The 26,440-nt window shown below is 40.6% G+C and overlaps 1 protein-coding gene and 1 long non-coding RNA gene across 5 annotated transcripts in view; both read right to left on the reverse strand.

Moving 5' to 3' along the window:
• Window positions 1–1,085: 1,085 nt before the first annotated feature.
• On the reverse strand, window positions 1,086–4,864 carry LOC139626419 (uncharacterized). The gene is made up of 3 exons (XR_011692259.1): window positions 4,346–4,864; window positions 3,538–3,628; window positions 1,086–1,274 (listed from the first exon to the last, which is right to left on the reverse strand). It is a non-coding gene; the product is annotated as an uncharacterized lncRNA (long non-coding RNA).
• A 4,781-nt stretch (window positions 4,865–9,645) lies between these two features.
• The window catches only part of LOC139626183 (ephrin type-B receptor 1-like), an 88,558-nt gene continuing 71,763 nt past the window's right edge, over window positions 9,646–26,440 (reverse strand). For 2 of the 4 annotated variants that reach the window (XM_071486440.1, XM_071486439.1), the window contains exons 15-20: window positions 26,339–26,406; window positions 25,554–25,701; window positions 23,200–23,349; window positions 17,938–18,134; window positions 17,659–17,817; window positions 9,646–16,247 (exon numbers count right to left, since the gene is read on the reverse strand). In XM_071486440.1, coding sequence (XP_071342541.1) covers window positions 16,136–16,247; window positions 17,659–17,817; window positions 17,938–18,134; window positions 23,200–23,349; window positions 25,554–25,701; window positions 26,339–26,406 — 834 coding nt within the window. In that variant the 3' untranslated portion in view covers window positions 9,646–16,135. Of the gene's footprint in view, window positions 16,248–17,658; window positions 17,818–17,937; window positions 18,135–20,558; window positions 22,838–23,199; window positions 23,350–25,553; window positions 25,702–26,338; window positions 26,407–26,440 lie in introns of those variants that run through there. The other 2 variants (XM_071486442.1, XM_071486441.1) reach the window with 2 other exon arrangements.

The following is a 26,440-nucleotide window of genomic DNA, read 5'->3' on the forward strand; positions in this document are numbered from 1 at the left end:
CACTGAGAAAGGATTATTGTATTGCTGTGTTTACTGTATTTCTTTTCTCCTTTGCTTTAGTTTTTTTTTTTTTAAATTACATGACTGCTTCACTGTATTGTTCAGCATTAGCCCAGTACTACATTCAAAAACCAACTAAGCCACATGCACCATTCAGGATATTATTTTAGACACAATAAATCAGGGGTCTGCAAAAGGTGGCTCCCAACACTCAACCCGTTTTAGAGAAGTTCACCCAAAGGTTCAGAGAATAAAGTCTGTACAAACCATAGATGCATCGTACAAACTTTAAGCAACTCAACTTCACTCAGGGAATCGTCTCCAAATGCAACTCAAATACACAGACATACCCACCACTCTTCAACACCGAGTAATTATCTGTCAGTTGTCAACGAAATGAGTTGCACTGTCAAGTTTGTTTACATCAGATATGGTGGAGGCAACATGCAGTGATATCAACTCTTCTAGATAACAGATATGAAGATGATAAGAACAGATATAAACCAAACTTTTCCAAGAAACAGCAAACATCTTGCCATGGATTAAATGAGTTCAGCTGTGGGCTTCAACTTGAGCCCCGTTTTTTTTTTTTTGCCATACATATTTGTTTACATTTTAAAAAATGAAATGTACTGTTTCTTTCTCTGATTTCTAAGTGGAATTATGGAAATGTATTTGCAGTGGTGTTATCATGTCTGTTTTCAGGTTTGACTGAATTATGACATTAATGTGAGTTTCAGATGTTTTTGATACAAAATGTAAGTTTTGGTTATTGATATTTGATGACTTGTTAAATTCTCTTATTGTTTTAGAGATTGACTTTGTTATAACAAGTAATATAAGACATGAGGTCTCAGCTCCTTATATTTTGTCAGTAGTAGCTCTCAGAGTAAAAAAGGCTGGAGACCCCTACTCTGTAGTCTGTCAAACTATTCACGTTGGTTCCACATTGATGGGATCATTTATTTGAGACAGTCCTAAAGTAGTCCCACCAAAAAGGACGTGTTCAACAAATTTTCTTGGGGCTAAGAACAACAGAGTAAAGATGTCAGAAAATATTGAGACACAAACCAACACACTATTAGTTTCAGTTTTCTAGTGACATTTGTATTTGGCTATGGGTCAGCAGGAAGAGCAGGTCATCCATTAATCACAACGTTGGCACTTTGATCTCCAGCTCCTCCTGGCCACATGTTGAAGTGTCCTCGGGCTAGACACTGAACCCAGACTGCGCCTGATGGTCAGACCAGCACCTCGGTAGCTCACCGTCATCACTGCATGAATGAGAGGCAAATGTAGTTTGGAAATTAATATAAATGCTGCAATTTAAAATGTAATTTGCTAATGTTGAAAAGATATAGAATATGCCTGTCATATTTAAACAGTTGTACAAGTTTTAACAAGAATACAAGTTATTCAAAGCAAAGTCCTTGTTGAGTTTTTGTTTGGGCTGTCTGAAGGTGTGGAGGCAGCGGTGAGTGACAGCATGATAAACAGGTTCCACAATATTTGGAAAAGTGTGTTTCAATCAGGCTTTCATGCATCGTCTAATTTTGATATGCAAACCTCAGGGAAACATTAAAATAGTTTTGCCAAAATTTGGCTTTTTCTGAAATTTTCTGCTGTTTCCATTCAGATGTTTAAGGTGCAAAGTAAATATGTGCATAAAAACACATTGTTCACATTGACCATTGTGGATTATCTGAATAAGTGATTGGAGATCTCAAAACATATCTGAAACTGTCTGCACGGCTAGATACTACTGGAAGTAGCTGGAAACATTTTGAGAGGCCATTTGGGTGAACTAACCCTTTAAATACTTCAAGTGTTTGATAAGACTTCAGGTCTGTCTGTGTCCATGAGACATTGAGAGAAACAAAATACAAGAGTTTTCCATACATTTAAGTTGTTGTGGATCAATGGTTTTCAGTCTACGTTTGGGTGAATATTTAACACCAATTACCGTTATTAAACCTTCAGCAGGTCGCACAGTTTCCTAACCGCATTGGTGTACAGCTTTGGTTTTACAGCAGTGTTGAGTTTCCTCTTGTACACCATTTAAAAATATTCCAGCAGAAGTTTCACAGCATAAAAATAAGATTATACTGAACTACTTCCTCCAAACACCGAGGGCGTCCTCGGTAAACCACGCAACCACTGATCCCTCCAGAAGAATCACCGCCTAAATTTAGACTTCAGAAGCTTCAGGGCAGAAAAGAACAATGGGATGCAGGAAACAGAGCGGAGGGGGGAGGAAGGTAAAGGGGGGGTGGTGGCAAGGTGGGAGGAAGAAGAGAAGGAAAAAAGAACAGGACTAAAGAGGAAAGAGAAGTGTGAAAATGCAGACAGAGCAGCGATAGCACGGTGATGTTTTGACCTTTGTCACTGAAACTTTGGGTTTTACTTGGAATAGAAAATATCAAACACAAATTTGTGTTTTGTTTTTTTTAAATATATCTGATATCTCAGATAAAAGACTCCAAAGTTTTAAATATAAAATTTTATTAATATTGCAAGTAATGTGCACGGCATTGATAGTTATTTATCTTCTCTCTGAATCTACTTCAGGGATGATGATTGAAGAGGATATTAAGTTCAGATGAAGTTGAAGGAGCGTCAAAGTTACAATTGACCTACATTTTTCAAATTAAGATGCCAAGAACAAAACCCTTTTAAAAAAAACAAAAAAAACAAAAAACAAAAAAACAAAAAAAAAAAACAAAAAAAAAAAAAACAAAAGTGCTACCTTTCATGATTGGTAGCACGGGGACTCTTGTCAACCTGCAAGACGATGTTTCCTTAAAAAGCTTACTTTTTTTTTAAAAAAACCCTTAACAAGAATACATGTTGATTCTTAGGGGGCGGGGGACTGTATAGCTGAGCATGAAAAAGGTTAAAGAACATATTCAACAGTAGCTCAATATATCAGCACAAACTATACCTCAGTTAAGTCATCTGCCTCTGTAGTGACTCAGTGGACTGAGCTTCTTACCATGTAGCTGTGACATGAAGTCAAGAGTGATGTAAGCCATATTTCACTGTGGAAGTTCACAGTTCAAAAAGGCAGGAATGCAATAAACTTAAAAAAAGTGTTTACTTCCTGCTGGTGTCCAGTGCCACTCTGACCAGAGATTTACAGCTTTGTTGTTGCTGTTGCTTCTGGAATTTCCTTCATACTGTTCAGCACCTCCTGTTGCCCTGTTGTCTCCACAAAGGCTCATACTGCTAATTAAGCTTGAATGGGTTGCTTTAAACCAGGTATGCAAGGTATTTCCATTATGTGCTTAAACAGCCCCCTCAATTTGATCATGATAAAAGCTGGGGTAATGATGCAGCTTTACAACATGTTTTAGTGTGTTAAAACACACTACTTGATCTGATGGTGGTGCTATATTTCAAGGCCAAAATGTGAGACTGGGAAAAGCCCAAACTCCAAAGCTGTGAGTCTGGTGCTGCACTCATTCTGTATTCATTACAAATTGTTACAAAAGTGATTAGCCTAATGAGGTGCAATAATTAAAAGGTCAGAATCTTTACCTGATAACTCAGACACTGCAGGACTGACTTTGACAAAGCTCCCAGGGATAGTGCGTCTTGGCACAGTGTTCAGGAATTCAAGAAGTTAAGTCTGCAATTAAAAAAGGTCAACATTTCAAAGTCTGAAGAGGAGCAACAGCACTCTCTCAACTCACCTCAACTCTGCACTGACTTGAATTTGACTGTGGTGGTTTCTGCTCATCTTTCTAGAAAACCAAGAATAAAAACCTTCCACCTAGGTCTAAATCTAAATGTCCACCCACTGGACTCACAGGCGGAGCCCCCACAGGCTTCAGTAATATGTGCTATGAACTGCTGGGTTGTGAGGGTACAACTCATTTTATTCTGAAGGGTTCCCAGTATTTCCAACATCGACAAGATGTGTTCAAGGTCTGCTGTTTTACACAGTATATCAAAAATATACTATGGATGTATTGTTGATATTAATTGTAAAACTTTTTCTTTACCTAAGTCCCATTGAGTATCCTCACATCCGGGTTGTCTGATCAGTAGTTGGATGAAAATCCAAACTTTGCCTGGCTAACTCTGCATAAGCCTCTGCCTCTTAAATATACTGTATGTATACAACATAGTTTGGATTTCACAGGGATTAGCTTGCAGCATTAGCATCACGAATCCTGTAGTGAATGCTAAAAGAAATACATGAAATCAAATTAAAATCTAATGTCCTGTCATCTGCAATTTTAAATGCAACTCAGACACTGATATCTGGAGTCAGCCCAGGAGATTTGTATCTACACAACATTGCACCCTGCTAAGTCTACCAACTGTACATCCATGAACTTACTGCTGCTCATCCTGACACCAGCTCCAGCTCCTCATCCCCAGAGAGGTGACATTCCTCGTTCGATGCTTTCAACTGCCAACTCCTGCAAAGCCTGAATCTGTTCCCGACTCCTCTTCGCCTTGCAGATGGTGACTCCACACGGTAGTGATCCTACCTCGCTTTTCCCCTGCAAGCAGCACTCCCCAGACTTAGCTCTCGGCCCGAGGTGTTCTTATTCTGAACAACATCCGCTTATTAAACAGTCAGTGGTATGTTCATGAAAATCCAAAACAGCAAATTCATCATTTAGTCCTGTAACACTCAATCATCAGCACACAGAGGCAGACTCAGAGGATGGTCTACAGGGGTGAACCAGGCTTTTACAGTTGTCAACAGGCATTTTACAGAGTGAGCAAAAAGATTCATAATGGCCAAAGGCAACAAGGTATTGGTTGAAAACAGCTAGAGAGAACAAACTAAGGGAGAAGGCTGGAAAGCTACAGATAAAATGCAACACAAACAAGGAGGGAGTGTTATCTGGGGAGGATATATACTGCAGTAAGTGACTAATGAGGGGCAGGTGTGGATGCTGGAGACTGATCAGGTGAGTGAAGCAGGGTAAAAGCTGCACAGGTGAGGAGCAGGGAAGTAGATGAGAAAATGAAACTGGGGAAATACTGAAATAACAATAAAGGAAATAAAGATTCTATTGTCAACATTTTTTCTCTTTCAGTCATTCAGCGAGTTAGCCAAAGGATGTCTTGATTTTTTTATATGTGATGCTTCTGCAGAACGACAACAACAAAAAAATATAAAATTTTATTTACAAGTTGCTTTGAGCAACTGGCTTGCTTGGGTTTTTGTTTTTGCTGGTATCTGTAACTCAGAGCACGAGGGGGCTCAGTTCAGATCTGTGCAAATCTCTCCAGTGCTGTGTCATATTTATTTTAGCAGCGTAGTAGATAGAGATAGCTGCTGCTGACTGCTGCTCAATAATAGATAACTGTTCATTCCTTTTAAAAAAAAGAAAACACTCTATTCATCATTTCCTTCAGAGAGTTCTGCCAGAGAAAGATAGAGGCGAATGCAAGAGAAAGAAACAGAGACAGAAAGAAAAAGAAAGAATTCACGAAGACCAGAGAGCAAAATGCCTCACACCAGTAGACCAGCGTCGGAACAGAGAGTCAATTATTTATCCAGGGGGTTGTTGGGGGAGGATGGGAAAGACAGATTTGTGTTGATGAGGTCATGTGAAGATGACTCACTGTGTCTGACACACACAAACAAACACACAAGCCCTTACATATAGAATCTATTGCCTTTCATTTTTCTCTTCCTTCCTCCGTCCTCTCTTTCTCGTAACCTCCTCCTGTCACTCACCCGTCTGCCTGGTGATGAAGTCATGCCACCACGCCCGGTGTTGTGCTCCCCACTAACACGCCTGGCCAGGCTTTGGTCTGTTACCACTGAAAGCCATTAACCCTTGAAGCAGAGGGTTGGGGTGACACACACGGCCTCATCCATAAGATATGAGCTCCATTTACCTCCTCTGGCCTTTTTTCTCGAAACTTTAAAGGCAGCGAGACACAGACGGCAACTTCAGCTCACAGAGATGGTGAAGTTCAACCTTGTGGCCAAAAAAACTGGACAGAAATGGTTCAGAAGTGTAAAAGTTTTGAATTGCATTGCCTCAGTGTGTTCTCTGTGACCTGCAACTTTCCCTTCAATAGTGTCCCATACAGCTGCAATGATCACTCACTTAACTGATAAATCAATAAACAGATCAATAATCAACTGTTTTGATAACTGATTAATCATGTTTGAATAAACTTTTAAAGAAAATATAGCAAAATTCTCTGGTTTCAGTTTCAGTTTTCTGGTTTTTGTTGTCGTCAATTTTGGACTGATTATCAGACAAGACTAGACATTTAAAGATGTGTATCTGGGCTTTGGGAAAAATAATCGACAGATGAACACATAATAGGAAAGCTGTTAGCCGCAGCCCTACTGTGCTCACCAGAAAAGGAGCACAGTTGGTCATACCTTTAAAATGATCCATGTTCTCATTTTCCTGGCAGGAGACCCCAACTTGCCTTCAAACTCTAGCAATTATATTGTGCCGAGCAAAGCCACTGTTTTGAATGGAGAGTGTGTCCATGTTCTCGTGGGCAGCTGTGCGAGCCACAGTGGCCCACACTGTCTAGACTTTTCCCCAGGTTTTGTCAGCAAAGTTCAACTTAATTGAACTTAGACTCTGAAATCCATGCCATGTATTAAACGGTATCGTGGGGTTGGCTGGAGGTTGAGTTTTGATGACACACTGGATAGAAAAAGGAGAAAAACTGACTAGGACTTGGGTAAATAAGCTCAAATATGACAATGTGGGGATACTGGGATAAAATTAACATTGTGAATGGTTATATTCCAAACTAGCAAGCTGATGTAATTTGATCCAGCATATGCTGATGGCGATGATGTCAAAGATGGTTTCATAGAAAATGTCGAAATAGCTTAAAATTGCTATGTTATTGCAAAGTCGTGGTGAATGATGTACAAAGCATGTGACTTTGACACTTGTTTGTCTCGTTGACTTTCTTAACAAAAAAAGTAGATCTTTCCTAAATCTCTAAATTTTACTTCAGAGGGTTAGGATGGTGTTATTTATTGTTTTTCTGATTGTCTGAAAATTTCATTAAAAGGACAAAAATATTTTCTGTCATTCTGTCTGTCTGTGGCAAACAGCCACAAGCGCTTTCCTTCATGGTGGGACGGACTGGAAGATACTTGTGGCTAAGTCATGAAATCGTTTACTTTATATAGAGGAACAAGAAAGATATTTATTTGGGATAAACAAATTACTGGCTACTGTTAAAAACACTTATGCACAGTAACTCAGAGAATATGTGTTTACTCAGAGTAAAGAGCAGTGGGAGATAATTGAGGGACTAATCCAAAACTGCTTCTACTTAGGATGTTAAAATAAAAGCATATGGTACTGAGAGTGATGTTGTGGATAATATAACTAATGTATCTGTGTGCCAGCTGAGCTCAGGTGTTTTACCCAAAAAGCAGATTTGTTCAATGTGCTGTCTGAATGATATAGAATATGTTCCATTTTGTTTCCTGACGTCCTCTTTACTGGAGCATTATTATATTTTTTTTGTTTGTTTGTTTGTAAATAGCTCACTTGGATTTTTCTTCCACATAAATGTCATTTGAAAGAACATAAAAGTACTTACACTATTTCTTTTACCACAAAATGCATGTTTTTTCGAATTGTGGTGCTGAGTAATTTTATAAAACAGCTGGGCATTGTAGTTTTTAGCAAATGTTACTCTAACAGGGGTAAAAGTGTGTTTGTTGGAGACTATTTTCAGCTGCGGCTTAATACATAACATGGTGGCTATGACACCAGGATTCTGTATGTAGATAAACTACATGGTTGTTTCCATGGTAATGAAGGAGCACGTCACCCAGTGCATCAGATATGTCTTTAGAAGATTCTGGGCATCAGTGGAGCTCTATGGCACTGATATGAACCCTGTCGCACTTTGATGACACGATAGTTTTCAGTAGAACAAATTCATTGTTAGTTTTGGGAACGTTTTTTGTAGGGATGTCTGACTGCTATTTTATAATTTTAGGGGAACATATGGTGAATTTAATTATTAAATATTACTCACAGGCCACTCATCATTGTAATAAAATTTCATTCTCCGTCACTTAGCTACAGTTAACAGCCTTATGTCAATTACACTCCTAACGTGTATTCATTGCACTCATTAGCAATTTGCAATACTTCCTGTGCTGTTAATCTGTTTCATATGAATTGATGGGGCACTCTCTGCTGTGAATAATACACTACAGCAGACTCCACAGGCTGTCAGGTAATGGATTTCTTTTATTAGTGAATCTAGCTTTAAATGTGAATCAATTTACCAAGCCTTGTGGTTTTTTTCTTTTTTTTTTAGCTTTAGTACATTTTGTCAGCTCAGCAGTGGTAAATGCCTCTAAAGCTCTGAGGAGAACCCCACTGTATCATTCAAAGTCACAGTTCTCACAGGTTGTAAACTTTACCATCTATCAACAAAGAGTTACAGTCAAAAACATGAGTCACCCACACATTGAAAAACTCACTTCCGCTCCCATGAATGATTAATTTAGTGTGCTGGCATAAAAGAAGAACTCATTATGGAGTTTTATAACCTTTTTTATTACTTTTCTGAACGCAGATGTCTTCTATAATCTACTGAGGAATTTCTCGTGCAGTATTTCAGGTAAAATTTAGGTTTAATGTTGCCTCCAGTAGTGAACATCAAAGAATATTGACCATATCCATTATCATTATTAGCAATATGACCAACACACTAATCTGCCATGTCCTGACTAGACAATGAAGGCACTTTTTAATAATTGTGTTTTATTTTCTCATTGTTCAGGCTCCCACAAACCCTCCTGTTGTACGTGTACAAACAATCATAACAACTGCAAAATCAGCCTTGCAGAGGCAACAAGGTCACAAATATGGAATTAACCATATCTCCAAATAAGTAAATATGAATATGTTTTTTATATGAGCTATGCATTGACAAATGCACACTCAAACTCTTTTTGAAACACCATACTAGTACTGGGCAAGGCCTCAGTGTTTCATGGGAGTGATTCCTCGAGATATTGGAAACATTTCTTTGAGATTCTGTTCCATGTTGAGGTTATTGCATCATATAATTTCTGCAGATTTATCAGCTGCACATTCATGCAGCCAAGCTCCCGTTCTACCACATCCCAGAGATGTTCTACTGGATTCAAATCTGGTTAGTGGGGAGGCCACTGAAGTTCACTGAACTCATTGTCATGTGCATGAAACCAGTTTGAAACAACCTTTGCTTTGTGTCATGGTGCATTATCTTGCTGGAAGTAGCCATTAAAAGATGGTAAATTATAAAGAGCCCATAAAGAGATGCAAATGGTCAGTAACAATCCTCAGTTAGGCTGGTATTAAAGGGGCCCAGAGTGTGCCAAGAAAACTTTTCCCACGTCATTACACCACCACCAGCCTGGACTGTTGACACAAGGAGGGTTGGGTCCATGGATTCATGCTGTTGATGCTGTGATGATGATCTAATTCTTGGCAAGAGAGAAAAAATACTGGACCAAAAATATCAAACTATTCCTTTAAGCCAAGAACTGTATGTTAACAAATGTCTCCAATTTTTTTTCTCTATTCTACGTATTAGAATATAGAATAGAAAGCCTTTAATTTCCTCTTGTCTATCCTTCGTCTTGAGCTCTAAAGCTTGTTCATTGATTACCGAAGCTGATTTGATTGATTTGTCTTCTTTATTGACAAACAGTGCATTGTAAATGTGAGATTCAGAAAGTTAACAGCTACAAACTCACACACGCACGATGTACAAACATTTTACTGTACACTGAACAGCACACACACACACATTATATTACACACGCGCGCGCACACACACACACAACGATACACAGGCGTGCGCATACTCACATTATATTACAGTATTATAATACATTACAGAGGGATGCTCAGACTATATGAGCAGTAACACCTAGAACAGTATTGTAGGAAACAGAGAAAGGCAGACTACAGCTGATTATTGAGCTGTTTTTCTTTTTTCAAGAGAAACCGTACATTACATACATACTGAACAGTGTGGCAAGCCATAAGAAAGCAAATAAATTAACATGATAAAAACTATCCAAAGAGTGTTTACAGCTTGACTGTTTCAGTTCAGGTTCGTTTGGTGAAACACCACGAATGACTGGACACATGGAGCAAGAATGAGAGAGCAATCTCCTCACACTTGAGCTATAATGCAAGATGTTTGTGATCACAGTTTTGGGATAAAAGCTCTTCTGTTAACCCACATTAAAACACTGCAGGGTTTTTTTTTCTTTTAGAAGAGATTCTTGCCAGCATTTCCCCCCAAGTTCGATTAAGAGTCTACAGCCAAGCTAGCATCTTTTGTGAGGCTGTTTGTTGGCTCAGTTGTGTTTTGAGCTAAATGCTAGTGCTAATATTACTCAAAATACTAACTTACTGATGTTTAGCAGGTATAATGTTTACCATGTTCACCATCTTAGTTTAGCGTGTTCATTAGCATCAAACACAAAGAACAGCTCAGGTTTGTAGGGATGACATTAGTTTTTCAGGTTTTTGGATTGTATTGGAAAGATTGAAATTTTGATCACGGAGTTACATTAAAAGTTAAGAGATCACCAAGGTTATTACAACACGGCCCAACGGGAATATCAATGTCTGTGACAAATCCATCCAATTCTTATCGATTTCACTCAAAACCAAAAATGTCAGCCTCATGCTGGAGAAAGAGTATTTGTAACCTTTATCTTTTTGGTACCATAAACCCAAAACTTTCATGTCAATCCATCCAGTAGTTCTTGTGAAATTTCAGTTATGGAGTAAATACTCTCCTGAAACGCCACAATAAAACACCGCGGGGTTTTCTTTGTGTAAAAGTGAAACTGTAGATATATAAAAGTTAAAATGTTTGTGAAAATAGTGCATCTAACACAGAAAAACTGCTGCAGCTGCTTGCCTTTAAACTGTCGCAGGAGACAGTGGAAACGCAGACTGGAAGCAGAGAGAGTTTCACAGAGAGGTTGTGGGCATTAGAAGAAGAAAGAGGACATCCGGGTAGAGCAGGGACAGACAAAAAGAGAAAGAGTAATCTCTGCACACCCAGCCTCATTTTTATTCAAACACGAGAGGCGAGCTTTGCCTCTCGCTCCCCCACCCCCATCTCCGTTTTCTCTGTTCCTCTATCCTTCCCATCTCCTCTTGCCCCCTCTATTACCTATTCCCTTTCACTTTTTTTCCTCTCTTCATAACTCGATTCCTCGCATCTCCAGCCTACCCTGCAGTATCTATTACACCAGAGCAACAGGAGAGGAGAGAAGCAGCCGAGTTGGTCCAGCTTCCAGAAAATAACTGCAATTAAAAGATAAATCCACCCTAAAGCACTCAGAGGAGCCTCTGGCGATGCACCTTGCATTTCTGGGCCTATTTTGTGGTTTAGTGGTCTATTTGGCCTAAACCGGAGCTTTATTGGCCAAACATGACATGACATCATGTTGATATATTTCCAGCACAGTTACAGTGGAGTCTGAATGCAGATTTCTATCTAAAACATCTGCAGTAAATGTCAGGTTTTGATGTCAGTCCCTCTGAAGCAAAGAGTGAGCTCTTTTGTCTGCAGCTGCCATTTTTACCGCCATTCAACAATGAATGGAGAGAAAATCATCAGTCGTCTCCATCGACAGTAATCCCAGCAGAGCAGAATACATTTAAGCTTGAGTTTTTACAAAGGAGGTGGGCTGTGGCCACAGACATTGTTATGAAGTGTCATGCAGCAAAATGATGTCCTAATGAATAACAAGTCGTGCATACAGAGAAATCTAAAGGATACTCAAGGTGGTATCTTTTCTTTAAGGGAAAATTTAACTTAAAACATTATCTGTACTCAAAATCCATCCCATACTATACCCTGTGGAGTTTTTTTTTTTTTTTTTTACCTGCAGTAGTACTATGGATTTTCTGTTTCTCTAGAGGCCCCCCTTTTTTTGTGCACATGCACATGGGTGATGCAATATACATCCCTGCCAAAGGTACGTAACGCACCAAAACACTCAGCAGTGCACCAGCAAAGGCAGAGAGTCAGTGTCGGGAAGTTCAGGTGCTGCAGTGCTTCAGCGTGTCCGAGCCAGTCAATATGCAAAACAATTATTAAGTGTAACAGGCACTAAAAGTAGTGCAACTATCAAGCAAACTTTGCAGGCAGCAGGAGAAGCACCCACAGGCTGACAAGCACTGAGTCTACTGTCTGTTCAGTAAATGAATTTTGAGGAGCCCCACAGGTATTCTCAGCCATATGTGCTGCAGTTAGAGAGAACTGGTGTCCAGTCCAGTGCACAGGTTTGTAGCACTGAACAGAAATCTCAGCAGGGAATGCACACACAGCAGTCACTACCTGCAGCGCTTAAAGTAAGATAAACTTTGTCACAAAGTTGCTCAAGTGAGTTTGTAAGGTTGTAATTCTTTCAATTATGGGGCTGGCAGTTAGTTGGCAACATGTAAAAGTAAAAAGCAAGAGCCTTCAGTGTTGGACCCACAGTGTGAGCATATGCCTAATTCCTGCGTACTAGTGCAGACCCAGTACAAAATAAAACTTAAAAAGAGTTGGTGTAAAAGATTTGTTCATTCAGTGAAGACTTACCTAGCAAACACTGATTCAAATAATGCAAATTTCAAAATGTTCACAAAAATGGCTTTGTCAATTTATGAGGAAGGAAATGTTGTTCACCCATTGTTATAACTCATCCTCAAGGATACACTCAATGTGTTTTGGTGAGAAACACTGAAAGTGAAAAATCCACAGGCTACATTTAACCAGCCAAAACGTGCTGCTCCATGTCAAACTGAGCAGCTCCTCCATTGACTCCAACATTTTATCTTTAAAAGGTCAACAGTGGGTGGCAAATTTTTCTATTCATTTTACAATCAGATTCCAGCAGTTTTGTTCAGTTTGGATCATAAAACACTTCGAGCCAAAAAATTTCATCGGATCCTTGGTATTTTTCAACAAAATACCCTTTGTCAAGAAAGTCAAAGACGGAAGGATGAGAAACATTTAAAAAGCCTGATGGCTAAACTCCCTTCTTTTAATGAAGGAACTTATAATAATTAAAAAAATGCATCCTTGAACTAGAAGATATTCAGCGATGACATAATAAGACACTGTATTAACTCTACTCTATGACTCTTCTTCACCTAAAACTATGTCTCTCAGTCTGCTTGTGTAGGAATCATGGTCACATACACAAGCAGAGAAGGTTTTGGTAAAATGTTTCTCTCTTTAAGTGGCTTGATTTAGTGTGTATTCAACTTTATATAAGCACTTCAGAAAAAACAGTTTTCTCCTTTAACTCTTTAAGCACTCCCTCTTGGATTAATCTGTCTATGTAGTGCAGGATTTACCAACGCAGCAACGTGTTCCATTGTGTTCCTGAGATATCGTCTCTGTGGTGAAGATTTGTGCTCAAACCAAGACACGTCGGCCATAGTATGTAAATACAAGACGTGCTGTACATCATTTCTGCCTTCATTGGTTTTTTTTTTCCACAAACACTGACACAGTAACATGTGAAATGTCTCCGAAAACTCACATCTAACCTTGTTAAATACCAGAAGACGAAAATATGACGCAAAGAAATGACACATCACACTGAGCTGCAGATTTTACATAATGTATTAAGATACCTGCCTGTGCTGATAGCTTTCATTTCCCCTGCATGACAATTTTTTTAGGTGGTGTTTAATATGAGCTTTTAGGCACACGAGTCATCTCACTCTTTATTAAACCCCCGAGCCAGCGCTGAAACTGTTTTTCCAGAGGCATCTATTTACAACGAATTATGCCTCTGAACCACTGACTCGCTCCCAGTTGATCTCAATACTTTCTGATAAAATGTTCAATAAGCTATTGTTGCCAGGCAACAAATGCAATTCCGGGTCGCGCCGCAATTGCCAGCTGAGTTTCGGTGAGAACTGGAAACTGAAATGTTTGGAGGCTTTAAAATAGTTGCGGACCTCTCAATGTCACAACTTTCATAAATAAATAAAAGACAGGAGATCAGTGGCGCGAGGCGAACACAAACACATCGTTCTGCAGGACACGTCGTGCTGAAAGCAAACAACTACACACTGTCACTTCATGTCATTGTGAGCACAGTTCGCAGCAGATGACAAATAAAAATCATGACATCCAATCAGTGCTACAGACTGGTAATCCTTGGGATATGGGAGCACTCGCATGACCAGAGGTTTGGGCTGAAGGCAGAGTGAGCCTGCTGTTGTTTCACAGCTGGCGATCTGCTCAGCGCTGAGATAAAAGAGATCTCCCAGCACCTCTCCACCACTGAGATCAGACCTTCATCATATCATATTCTGAGAAGACCAGTCAGTCGAACATTTATATATTAACACATGATAAATAACCCAATAATTTCCTTTTTTTTTTTTTTTGTATTTTGTATTTTACTATCTTTCCTCATTAGACCTTTTCTCTGACATGTCTAAGGAATCAATCTCTGTTGGTCATAAATGTGTTTTGCGTAAGGCGCGACATTGAAAAGGTTGCCGTCCACAGATGAGAACATGTATAGGTCACTTTGTGCCATTTCATCTGCAAACTGACACCACAGTATTAATCAGTGATGTCAGTTGGGAAATGTGACTGTCAAAACAGACTCTGACAACAATGACATGTCTGCCAGCCAATGAATCAAAAAAAAAAAAATTAATACCAAGGACCCTGCCTTCCCTCCTGCCTGCTGTAGAGTGATGATTACCATCTGGACAGCAGCCATACAGTTCTGACTGAAATGAGATTTGTTTCATGCGTGGACAGAACATGAACATTGGATTTCGGGTGTTGTTCATGTGTTGTATTGACGCTCGACTGGCAGTCGGCTTTGAGGGTTTTCAGCCAAATCACAAGAACATTGGATGACAATAACCTCTTCTCTCTTTTGGGATTCTCTGGCCAGTGCAGTGCGTTTGTAACAGGTGCATCTGAGCAGCTGGTAATGACTCAATACCCACAGTCTCTTAAGCTCCCTTTTCCTTTTCTATTCCTCCAAGCGTGCAGTTGCCCTCCTTCCTAGCTCGGGAAGTAAGTTGTTACACTGCTATGGTATAATACTCCTTTATCTGATTATGCTGCCGTTTTCTGATCCATAATTGGCTTTACTCAGAGGGCATTAGCGCTGATTGTAAAACATCATCCATTATGAGTTCCCCCTGAATTAAGTATTTTAAGTAGGACAGGCGTTGCTAGCTCTCTGCATGGGAGAGTTTATCTTTTCATGGCTGAATGGAAAGTACATAAAAAAAAGCAAAAACCCTATTTTTCCTCTTTTTTTTTTTTGTCCGCAGTCCACAGCACTTCAAAGTTTGTTCCAGTGATGAGTCAGGCAGAGGAAGATAATCACAGAGAACTCACAAATACTCCAGTGACAATTAATTGTCCGATGCTGTAGGCAGAAGAGAAAGCAAATGAGCATATAGGAAATAAATATCCCATACTATAATATGTACAGACTCTTCAATATGAAGATTGATTCATAAAACGTGCCATTTAAACTCTTGGCTCTCGTCTGGATTCAAATGGTTGCAGTTTTCACCAACGCACTGAACCAGACAGACTGGAGATAACAAGGCCTGCTCTGGGTCTTATGTCAAGAAGCGCTTTCATAGACCGTTTGTCAGGCTTTTGGTCCAGCTTGTGTCCAAACGTCTGCTCACACAGTCTTCACAGTAGCATCTTTGTGTGATTTATCCTTACATAAAAAGCAGGCCTTGAATCAAAGCGTCAAGTTGTTAAAAAATGGTCTTATCTTGCAGTTGTTGCATGAGAGGGGGTGGGGGTTTGTGACTGTAGCCACTAAGACAGAAAAGTCAAGATACTATATATATATTTTTGTTTTCAGTCATTCAATGTTGCATTGCCCATTGAAGTTAACTTGATGTGAGAAGCCAAGTAGCACGAGACAGTCTGTCCATGACAGGACGAGAGAAGTGGCCATGCAGACACATAAATGGCCACAGTTTGGCTGTTGTTCAAAAACATGTTAAGTGGTTGAGATCTCCACAAGCAGCGAACTGATGTGTATGAGGACAAAACAGAAGTGTAAAGATGACAGCCTGCTCCTCCACAGTCTGTACACTGGTCAATATATTTCATACTGTATCACTCCTCTGTGCAGTTACACGGATTCAGTAGGAGACTGGTCATCAGCGTGGTGTCTCATTGACTGAACGCTGGTCAGGATTTTCTTCTGGTGGCCGGCGAGAGACACTCCGATTCTCTGAAGATCTCTGGGGAGACACAGATACAGATACAGGTGTTAGGCTGCACTGTTAAAGATGTTATGTGTAGGAATATGATACCAATTCATCAGAAAATAAATTAAACCAAAGACACACAGAGATTTATTAAAGTAGTGATATAGTTTAACTAATCATATATCTAACATAATTCTCTCTCAGGTTTTAACCTCTTTTAATGTAAAGGTACATCCCTCCACTGTCTGCTGTCTGCTTTGCAGGTACATTAATAATTTATCTTACTGTTCTGATGTGGCATCTGGGGCAATTTGCTTTCAGCCACAGTGAACAATACAGCACGTGGCCATACATCCTGCATGGTCATATACATCACTTCCTATGTGCTATGCAGGTATATAGCTTTTCTAATGTCAGCCCAGATTTCAAAATATGATTGAACACACTTACCACCATGAATCTGTGTTGCAAAGGGAACAATTCAAAAACCCATGAAAAGTAACTTCTGGTAAGTTTCCCATCCATCTTTCCACAAGTAGCATGAGAAGTGTCTTAAAGAAATTTCGCTGGCTCATACCCCTCTTATCTGCTGTCTCCACACGGGTACTATGTGAAAGTATACTTAATTAATCCCTGTGGGGGAATTAATCCTCTATGTCTGACTCATTCTGACTCAACTGTTTAGGAGCACTGGGCAGTCACACTGCAAAGCACTGGGACCAACTCAAAGTCTGATGCTGGGGCCTTGGTCAAAGGTAAAGATAGGAACCTCAGGTTGACTCCTCATTGACTGAAGAGTTTGGAGGTCAGCTCTAAAGGCTCAATTCGTATTCAGCAGCTGCTCAGCAGAACTAAAGCAAACACCGCAAAAACTTTTGCCTTCTTTTCAGGCTTGTTTAGGCAGGAAAAAGAGCGATTGAGCCATTGACAAAATGAATACTTATAGTACCTTCACTGACAAAGTGAAAACTGACAGATGGTGTTGGGAATTAAACATTATAGAAGAAAATCACTAACATGATCGTTTTCGGCAGTAAAACGGTGAAAGAGAACAAACCACAAGCAGAAACACCAGGTACGCCAGGTTTAGAAAAGAGGCATGAGAAAGCTAGAGACTGTGGTTTAAGAAACCACTCAGAGGATAGTGGTTTCATTTGTGTAAGGACAGACACTATTTATTTGACAGTAATATATTGATGCTCAGTGATGGTGCTCATAGCATTTTATACCATGATAGAAAGAGGAAGAAAGAAAGGATGGAAGTAAGTAAGACAGGAAGAGTGTGCAGAGAGACAGACAGGTGTACAAATGGACCCGCAGTCAGCCAACCAGCTGCCAGTCATCCAACTAACAAGACGCCAACTTGGCAGGTGAGCAGTGTGAGACGCAGGCAGAGAGAGGCAGACGGACAAAAGGAGAGAGGCAGTTTAATGGGTGGACCTACTCGGCTGTGATTTGTGTGACAAGTGGCAAAGAGGTGAAACCAGAGCCCAGGAAGGAGTCACGATACTGGGTCATCTTCAGAGCAGCCAGCCAGTCTTCCACTGAGCTCACCCTGCTCAGGTCCGGAGCCCCACGGTCTAACAAGGGATGATGGGAAGGACTGCAGAGAGCGGATACACAGAGAGGTTTAAAAAAATAAAAACCACTGTGTCACTGAGACAGAGGGTCGAGTCAGGGCGAGCGTGTTTGTGTATGTAAATGACTTTGTATCTCTCCTCACCCAGGGGCCACGTTGTTGGTGCCGGCTTTGAGAGATGCAGGGTTGCGTATCATTTTGTCCAACATGCTGACAATATCAGGAAACTTTGGCCGAGCATTCCTGTCTTTCTGCCAGCAGTCCAGCATCAGCTGGTGCAGCACCACTGGACAGTCCATCGGCGCCGGCAGCCTGAAATCCTGCTCGATGGCATTTATCACCTGGGACACGGTAGGAGAGGGAAAAAACAACAAACAATAAAAACTGTTACAAAATACTGAAAAATCATTGAGGTATATTGTATTTCATTGTACGTACTTAAAGCTGCTGTAATATAAAGTGGATGAAGTGAAACGGCATGTTAAGCTTCCATTATGTGACATGGTATGAATCGATTTGAAATATGCAGGTGGGGTGTCATTTCTGGAGGGATTTGATCAAATGATGAAGGATTTCATCGCTTAAAGGCAGCCGTTTCTTTGTGAGTGTGAGTCTCCGGGGAACAACAGCTAAATGCAACCCTCTGTTCAACTGTAAAGGGCTGTTTGCCTCCACCCACACCTCCGTCACCCACGTTGTCGGATCAGGAAGCAGAGAAAAATGGAGAAATGAATCAGTTCTAAGGCTGCATCCGAGGCAGCTGTTGTAATGTGAAGTTTGAAGTTTGGTTTCCCATAATCAGATTTGATTAGTCAGGGTTTATGTTTATGTCCCTTGAGTGCAGCAGGAGTTATAGGAAAATATTTTCATGTTTCACCAGAGGAGATCAGAAGGGGGATTTGGGTATATAAATTCACAAAAATCCTTGTTTTTTACACGTATTTGACAAATATGAAAAGACAGAAGAAAAAGTAAAAATTCTTCTGTGTGTTTTTAAACAAGCCGACTTTCTGGTCGGGGAGATGAAAGATATAAATGACAGAGGAGAGTAAATTGCATGCAGCATGGTGCTGGTCTGATGCTCAGGGTATCAAAGGGATAGAACAAGACAAAAAGATCCAAAGTTGAGTCCAGCTGTCTCGCTGCTGTTTAGGGGACACTATATTTTGATTTGTCACGTCCTCCAGGCGGACGAGACTCTGTGAAGATGGGATCGTCTGCTCTGCTACAGCCCCTTGGAGATTTTTGGTTGATAGCGCAGGTGTATTTTTACCGATGAGTCTTGCCTCATTTGGCTTTATTTAAAACTACAGGGAAAAAATGAACATTTGGATTAGTTAAGAGGATTCAGTTTCCATCTGAGAGCTTCATCCTGACACAGCGTGCAGTCACTCAGTATTATCCAGATATTCATCGCTAAGCAGCGATGACGCCTGCTGCAGACTCTGATGTTGAGGCAGGTAGTTTTACACAGAGAAGCTTCTGATTTCATTTTGCCGGTGCAGGTACTGAGGACGATACAGATCTTTCGAGGTTTTTCTGAGAAAACTTTCAGGTAGGAATTCTGTATTGCAGAGAGGTCGTGCTAAATACAGCAGCACACCTTTGGGTGCAGAATGTAATTATCCTGAACATCACAGACTTCAAAACCCCCATTGTCTGAAAGAGTAACTAGCTGCCTTACCTCCCTGCAAAATAACAAATGAAAGGGAACATCAAATTCAGTTATTCTGCCCTCTGTACCAGGAATGTGAGAATATGTTTTTTGATGTCTCCCCTACGCTAATTATGATGGATGTGATGTTTAAAGCTCACGTAGAGGTTTGGCCCTAATGGCTCAAACAGCAGCGCCGATCATGTTCTGTATCTGTAAAGCTTTCAAAACAATATCTTCAATCACCTTTTTTCACACATCACATCCTATCATCTTTCTTTTCGACTTCCACACTTTTATCTTTAGAGACCTAACGCAATCATTTTTTGGTGACAGAGATTACATCTACAGAGGATGACGAGTATTCTGTGGAAGTTTTGTGGATGTAGTGGTAACAGAAATGACAGCATCAGAAAACAAAACAAAGACAATTTAGACTCATGCTGTGTCTGAATTTGCACACTGGTGCACTCAAAACAGTCCAAAAATTGAGTGTAAAACGTTCAATCCATCCTCTCCAGTCGCCATTTTGGCTATGCAACGGAAGGGGGGGGGGGGCATCAGCATATTTTCAAACTTCGAAGAAGATGGCGGCCTAATTTCGCCGTCGCATCACACGGGAAAAACACAGCACGCTCATTTTGAATCAAGTGAGCAAAGCAGCCGGCAGGTGGGTGACAATCGTGGTCAAATGTTGCACACTTCATTTTCAGTAGATGCATAATATAAGCAGAGTGAGTAACAGGGAAAAGTATTTGCCAAAGTCCTGTTTAAATCATCCAATAACAGTTGAAAGAACAAGTAAAGTTTGCTTTATTGCCAACAAGAAAGTGAATGTTGAACTGTTTTTTTTTTAGTTGGGGCTGCAACTATTATTATTCATTATCACTATTGATCAATCAATCTGCAGATTATTTCTGTGAAAAACAGATTTTTTTTTCTATAAAGTGTTTGAAAATCATGAAAAAATGCCTGATAAAACAATTTTCATTACTGATGAATCTGCAGATTATATTCTCAATTAAAGGAGAAATCATCAGGTCTATGAAACATTAGAAAACACTGAATAATGACAATTTATATTCTTTTGATCAATCAATTAATTGTTGTCCTTTTGCTTGAAACTGATGATTACAGTCGGATAAGCTAAAATTTAAAATGACCTTTTTTTCAGTAATTTATGTTGCACTTCCTGCCATGTTCCATTGTTGTATGTAACGTGTTTTGTACTAAAAGTCAATGAAACCTGAATTTTCTGCAGCTGTTTTTAGTCTCTCGCCAACATTTGCTATCATTTGAGACCCTTCCCTTCCCCCATCACCTGACCTCCACATTCACCTGCACACCTGCTCCTCATTCCCTCATTATCCTCCCTGGTTTACCGTCTCTTTAGCCGTGGTGCCGTCAGGTTTTTCATGATGCCTTCCTGCCAAAGCATTCCAGCCTTTTGTCTTGTTTTCCTGCCACAGTTTACAACCTCTGCCTTTTTCCTTTTTGGACTTCTGCTTGCCTTTTTTTTACCCCCCTGGACTTGTACAGCTCGTCTTGCTTTGATCGTTGACCTTGTCTCAACTCCACCTTTTCTGAGTCCAAATGCATTGTGTCCTGTGTTTTGAGTTTTGGGGCTGCTGCTATGTTTCTCTTCACATTTTAATGACAGATTGTGCCTTTGAAGAAAGGTGGAGTGCCAACAAAAAGAAAAAACCTCAACATGTTTTTTTTTTCTTTCTTCTCTTAAATTTAAACTTACAAGACCAAGCCAGCGTATGTGTAAGCCTATATAAGCCGAGGGAGTTGCTGCGCTTCTACTGTAAATGCAGCGCCGGGGATTTGTCTGCTCGCTGAGTGAACTCTACTTGACCCCGACACACTTCTCAGGCTTTGTGCCACATAAATTCTCTCTAAGCACTGCTGTCAATCACAATAGCAGCGAGTGTAGTGAAACATCACAGGTCTCTTTCATGATTAATTCATGTCGAACACAGCACCTGTGGCGGCTCCGCTGACAATTTCACCGTTCCATGTTCTTTGAAATTGGGTGTGTGTGCCTTTTTACGTGTGTCTGCCAGCATGTGTGTGGTTGAGGTGTATGTGTGTGTAGTATGTGTGAGTTTAGGGTGTGAGGTTCATGCATAGTTAATGCCCCAACAGACCCTCGTTAGCTATAGCAGTAACACACGCTTTCTCCATCATTATACACTATCTGCGCCATTATAAAACTGTCTCTGTCATTAAACTGAATCCCTGTCATTACTGCTGCATAGACTGCCTCTATTTCTCGGGAGCAACCATGGGGGAATGAGGGGTGAGGCTGCAAGGGAGGAGATGAGGAGAGACAGCAGGGGGTAGGGAAGAGACGGTGGAAAGTGTGAAATAAGGGGAAAGAGATGGTTAAGGTGATCTAAATGCTAGACAGGGAAATGGCTCCTCACAGACGAAAATGAGGAACTGATTTACTTTTATTAGGCGAAAATGTGTTTCTGTCTCGTAACTGAAAGCGGATTTCATCACTGATTAACTCCTCATCAGTGTGAAGGCTAACTAGATAGAGAAGACTTCGCATCTAAGACAATGAGGTCTAAAGCAGGTTAAACATTGCTGGAGTGGAAGCTGTGGTCTGAAAATGCGGTTTTACTGGGAGAAACAAGACAGAAACACCTACTTTCCAGGTGATGAACACAACTCAAGTAACTCAGAAGTACTTTGGCAAATTTTCTGCAACAACAAAATTTATTTTAAAGTTTAAACTCACGACAAACTATAAGCTTGTAAAAATCCCAGGCTACTCTGTGTCAGAGCCATTAGATATATAGTTTCGGAAAGCAAGAATTGGGATTTAGAGCCTCAGTGCTTTGAAGTGGGGTTTAGTGCCAAAACTAACTATAATCTGTGTATCACATTTCTTCTCGGAAATAGAAACCTAAAAATAAAAATGTCAGCAATCCAATCTTCTGGAACCTCCTTTTTCATGTAGTGTTCGTGATCCCCTTTAGGTTTAAACAGTAAAATTGAATACTCAGCCTAAGGAAAGGATGAGAGAGTGGTTTTTATATTATGTTAACACAAGAAGAGCAGAGAATTGTACAGTTCTTTTTTTGACAGAAAAAATTGCTGATCATTAAAAAAACAAAAAAAAAAAAAAACAACTAACATTAATGTGATGCTGGCATAAAATAAAAATATATAGAAACGCTGCAGCAGACTGATCATACTGTGTAGGTAATTGGAATAAAGTTGTCAAGACAATATGAAATTCCCTGAAGAAGAGATCAGCTGGCAAACAAAATTCTGACGCCTCTTGGTCTGATGTCTCCGGGAACAAACATTTCTGTGACATCTAAATTGATGTCCTCATTTTCCGTGTGTTTTGCTCGGCATGCAGAAACCCTGCTGTGTGAGACGGCAAAGGAAACAAATAATCACACCCCCAGCCCAAACACACACACACACACACACACACACACACACACACACACACACTCACACTCACACACACACACTCACACTCTCTCTCTCTCTCTCTCTCTCTCTCTCTCTCTCTCTCTCTCTCTCTCTCTCTCTCTCTCTCCCCTGAATGCGTATGGATATAAAAAATGGGTGAACGTACATGATTTTATACAGACACAGACATCAATGAGAACACGAGACAAATTCTCTTTCTTTATCTCTGTCTCTTTCTCACACACACGCACGCGCACGCACGCACGCACGCACGCACGCACGCACGCACATACAAGCAGGTGGTGACTTACATCTTGGTTGCTCATGTCCCAGTAAGGTCTCTCTCCGTATGACATCACCTCCCAGGTGACGATCCCATAACTCCAGACATCCGACGCCGATGTGAACTTCCTGTAGGCGATTGCCTCCGGAGCCGTCCACCGCACTGGGATTTTACCACCCTGAGAGAAAGAAAGAGAGAAGAAGAGAAGAAAGGAAAAGAAAGAAATGAAAGAATTTTTTTTTTTCTTGATAGCCTTTCGATTGATGTGCACACTTAAACATTCATCACACAGTACTAAACAGTGGCTTTGGGCAGCCTGTATATCTGCCATAGCATGTCATAAATATCAAGGTAAAGACTGACTGTTAATGTAACGGTCATCACAGTCGTTACCAGACAGAGTGATGAGAAATGTGTGTGACTGAGTCCAAACAATGTGTACACAGCTGTCTGGCATCACGCTGTAGCATCATATACAGTTTTCAGTATGAAAAAGATAAACTTAGAGAGAGAGAGAGAGCGAGAGAGAGAGAGAGAGAAGACACAGCAGATGTTTGATAGTGTAGCGAGATGGATATCACACATCTGTTCCACATACATACTGTTCCTCTACATTTGTTCGTGTCTTTTCCAATGAAGACAAAGCAGCGACTAAACAGAAATATTGTTCTCGTGACTGCTGATTTTGTCCAGGAGAATGGAAGCTATTGCTACATGTTTGGCTGAGCTTGAGTCTCGTAGGAATACAATAGCTGTGTCCCAGTTCAGGGTCCACATGCTTCGGAGGCTGCATTTGAACACTGATTGCGTCACAGCGGTGTGACCAGGCTGTCCCATTTTCAGAAGGCTCCTTTAAATGTGGCAGAGAAACCGCGGCCTTCTTTTCCTGTGCAGCGAAGGATCCAACGGGTGGATCCTTTCCCAAGTTTCATTGCGCGACGGTAATGAAAGCAAACTGCACCTACAGAAAGCCCAAGGATTGTAAGTATTGCTCAAAAAAATCCTTTATTTTGGTTCAGCCTTCAGAGTACACAGTTGATGAAGGATGCCGCCCCTGAATTGGGCCACAGCTATTACCTCTGTAAACTCTAACTCTTTTACACTTTTAAGATGATAAGAAATACTTATGACTACTTATGCTTTTTTCCCCCAACACTTTTATCCAAGTGAAATATATCAACAACAACCGGATGGATTTCCATTAAATCTCCTACTGTGACGGATTATACTAGATCAGAATTTTGAAGGCCAGCTGTTATAGAGCAGGGGCAGATGAAATATCTGTGTCAACAATGGGAAAAAAAGAAAGAGAAGTTCAAACCCTCATTTCTCAGCACCTCACAGCTGGCAGGTAAAGGTGTGAAGTGGGTGTGAATGCTGGATTGTCAGTTTTGGAAAATCACAGAACTGGTTTGACACAGTTTGCCTCCAAAGCAATGTCAGAAACGTGGGGAGGAGGGAGGTTTCTGAAGCTATTCAACCATCCATCAAGCTGATCTGACGGAGTACACTGGCCCCTTAATGACCGCAATGGTCCTCTGACTTTTTATACAGTGCCACCATGAGTTCAAAGTGTCCATTTATCCAACACTTAAGTTCATAACAGCATATCTCTAAAAGTAATGACTGACTGACTGAGTGAAGAATGGCCCAACTAATTGTCTACAGGACAAGAGGGAATCATATAATGTGGGATAGCATGAAGGAGGAGGGGTCAGAATTTGAAAACATCCTCTTTCGTATGTCCCTTGCCTCTAAGACCAGAGATCCAAAAACAAGTGTTTGTGAGCTTGTGAGCACCGACAAACCCACAGGGACAAGAGAGACGTGGTTTTCCAACATTTGTTTGCTTCCAGTGGGTTTTCAGCCTCATCAGCTATAGATAAAGATTAATGTCCCCAACTGTGCACGTGTTCACGTTCTAACATTAGCATTCAGCTCAATGCACAGATGAGCCTAAGTACAGCTGAGGCTGATGAAGCACACGATGAAAGGTGAGCCTGATAATGAAGAACTGAGTCTGACAATCAGAGCAGCGTCCATTTACAGACACCATCAGGACAAAGTTTGTGTTTTAATGTCGAACTAGTCGTAAGGATCTAACATTTGCAAAGTTGTCAATTTTTCGTCCATTCAGCAATTTAATTTTCTAATTAGTAGTAAGCATTACAGCTTCACAGGGCTGCTAGCATGGCTGTGGACTTTCAGTGTTGTTTCTATGAATGTGAGTGAAACCTCCTGGTTATTAAAATTACCATGACAACAGGTAGCAGGCAGTTTGCCATCTGTTGGCCACAGTGGGACTGCGGCATATGTGTGTCCTCTTTGAATGTACATTTATTTGAGCTTGCCTGTCCTGTGTGTGTTTGTGTGTGTCCTTACCAGTGAGCTGGTGTAGGTGGGGTCAGATGTGTCCTCCTCCAGATATCGTGATAAGCCAAAGTCAGACACCTTACACACCAGGTTACTGTTAACCAAGATGTTCCGAGCTGCCAGGTCCCGGTGAACATAACTCATCTCCGCAAGGTACCTGGAACATCAGCAGGATTTATTGTGTGAGTGTGTTATCTGCTGCCAGCTACCTGGGCTACTATAAAAAGGTAATGGGATTTAGTGTGTGTGTGTGTGTGTATGTGTGTGTGTCCGTGTCACTGTATGTGTGTATTATCACTGCCGGTTACCTTAGATAAAGAAGGTATGGGATTTAACGTTTGTGTACATGAACATGTCTGTGTGTTATCACAGCCAGATACCTGCAATAAAACACAGATAGGATCTAAATTGTGTGTTAGTGTGTGTGTGTGTGTGTGTGTGTGTGTGTGAGAGCAGTGTTTTAAGATGCCAAGCCTATAAATTGGCCTTGTTAACTTGACTAAGCAGCTTGGATTACCATACAGTTTTTTTTTTTTTTTTTTTGGTTTTTTTTCCCTCCCATGTGTGCATGTATCAGTATGTATGTGTGTGTGAGAGGAAGAGTTTGCAGGATGTGGAGGCAGTTCATCACAAGCTGCTGATGTCTGTCACCACATGAAGTCTCTCATAGAGTTGCTGTTGTTTCAAAGAAATCTAACTTCTCATAACAATCACTGAACATTCAAAAAGCTTGTTCTTAATCTTTATAATAAAATGGAGTGTGTGTGTGTGTGTGTGTGTGTGTGTGTGTGTACCTCATTCCAGACGCGATGCCCCTCAGCATACCAACCAGCTGGATCACTGGGAACTGCCCATCATTCTGCTGCAAAATCATGAACCGTGACAGGATTATTGTT

This window comes from Trachinotus anak, unplaced genomic scaffold (genome assembly GCF_046630095.1).
Source record: "Trachinotus anak isolate AG129_WGS33_773 ecotype Australia unplaced genomic scaffold, CSIRO_AGI_Tana_v1 ptg000010l, whole genome shotgun sequence".
NCBI classification, from domain to species: domain Eukaryota; kingdom Metazoa; phylum Chordata; class Actinopteri; order Carangiformes; family Carangidae; genus Trachinotus; species Trachinotus anak.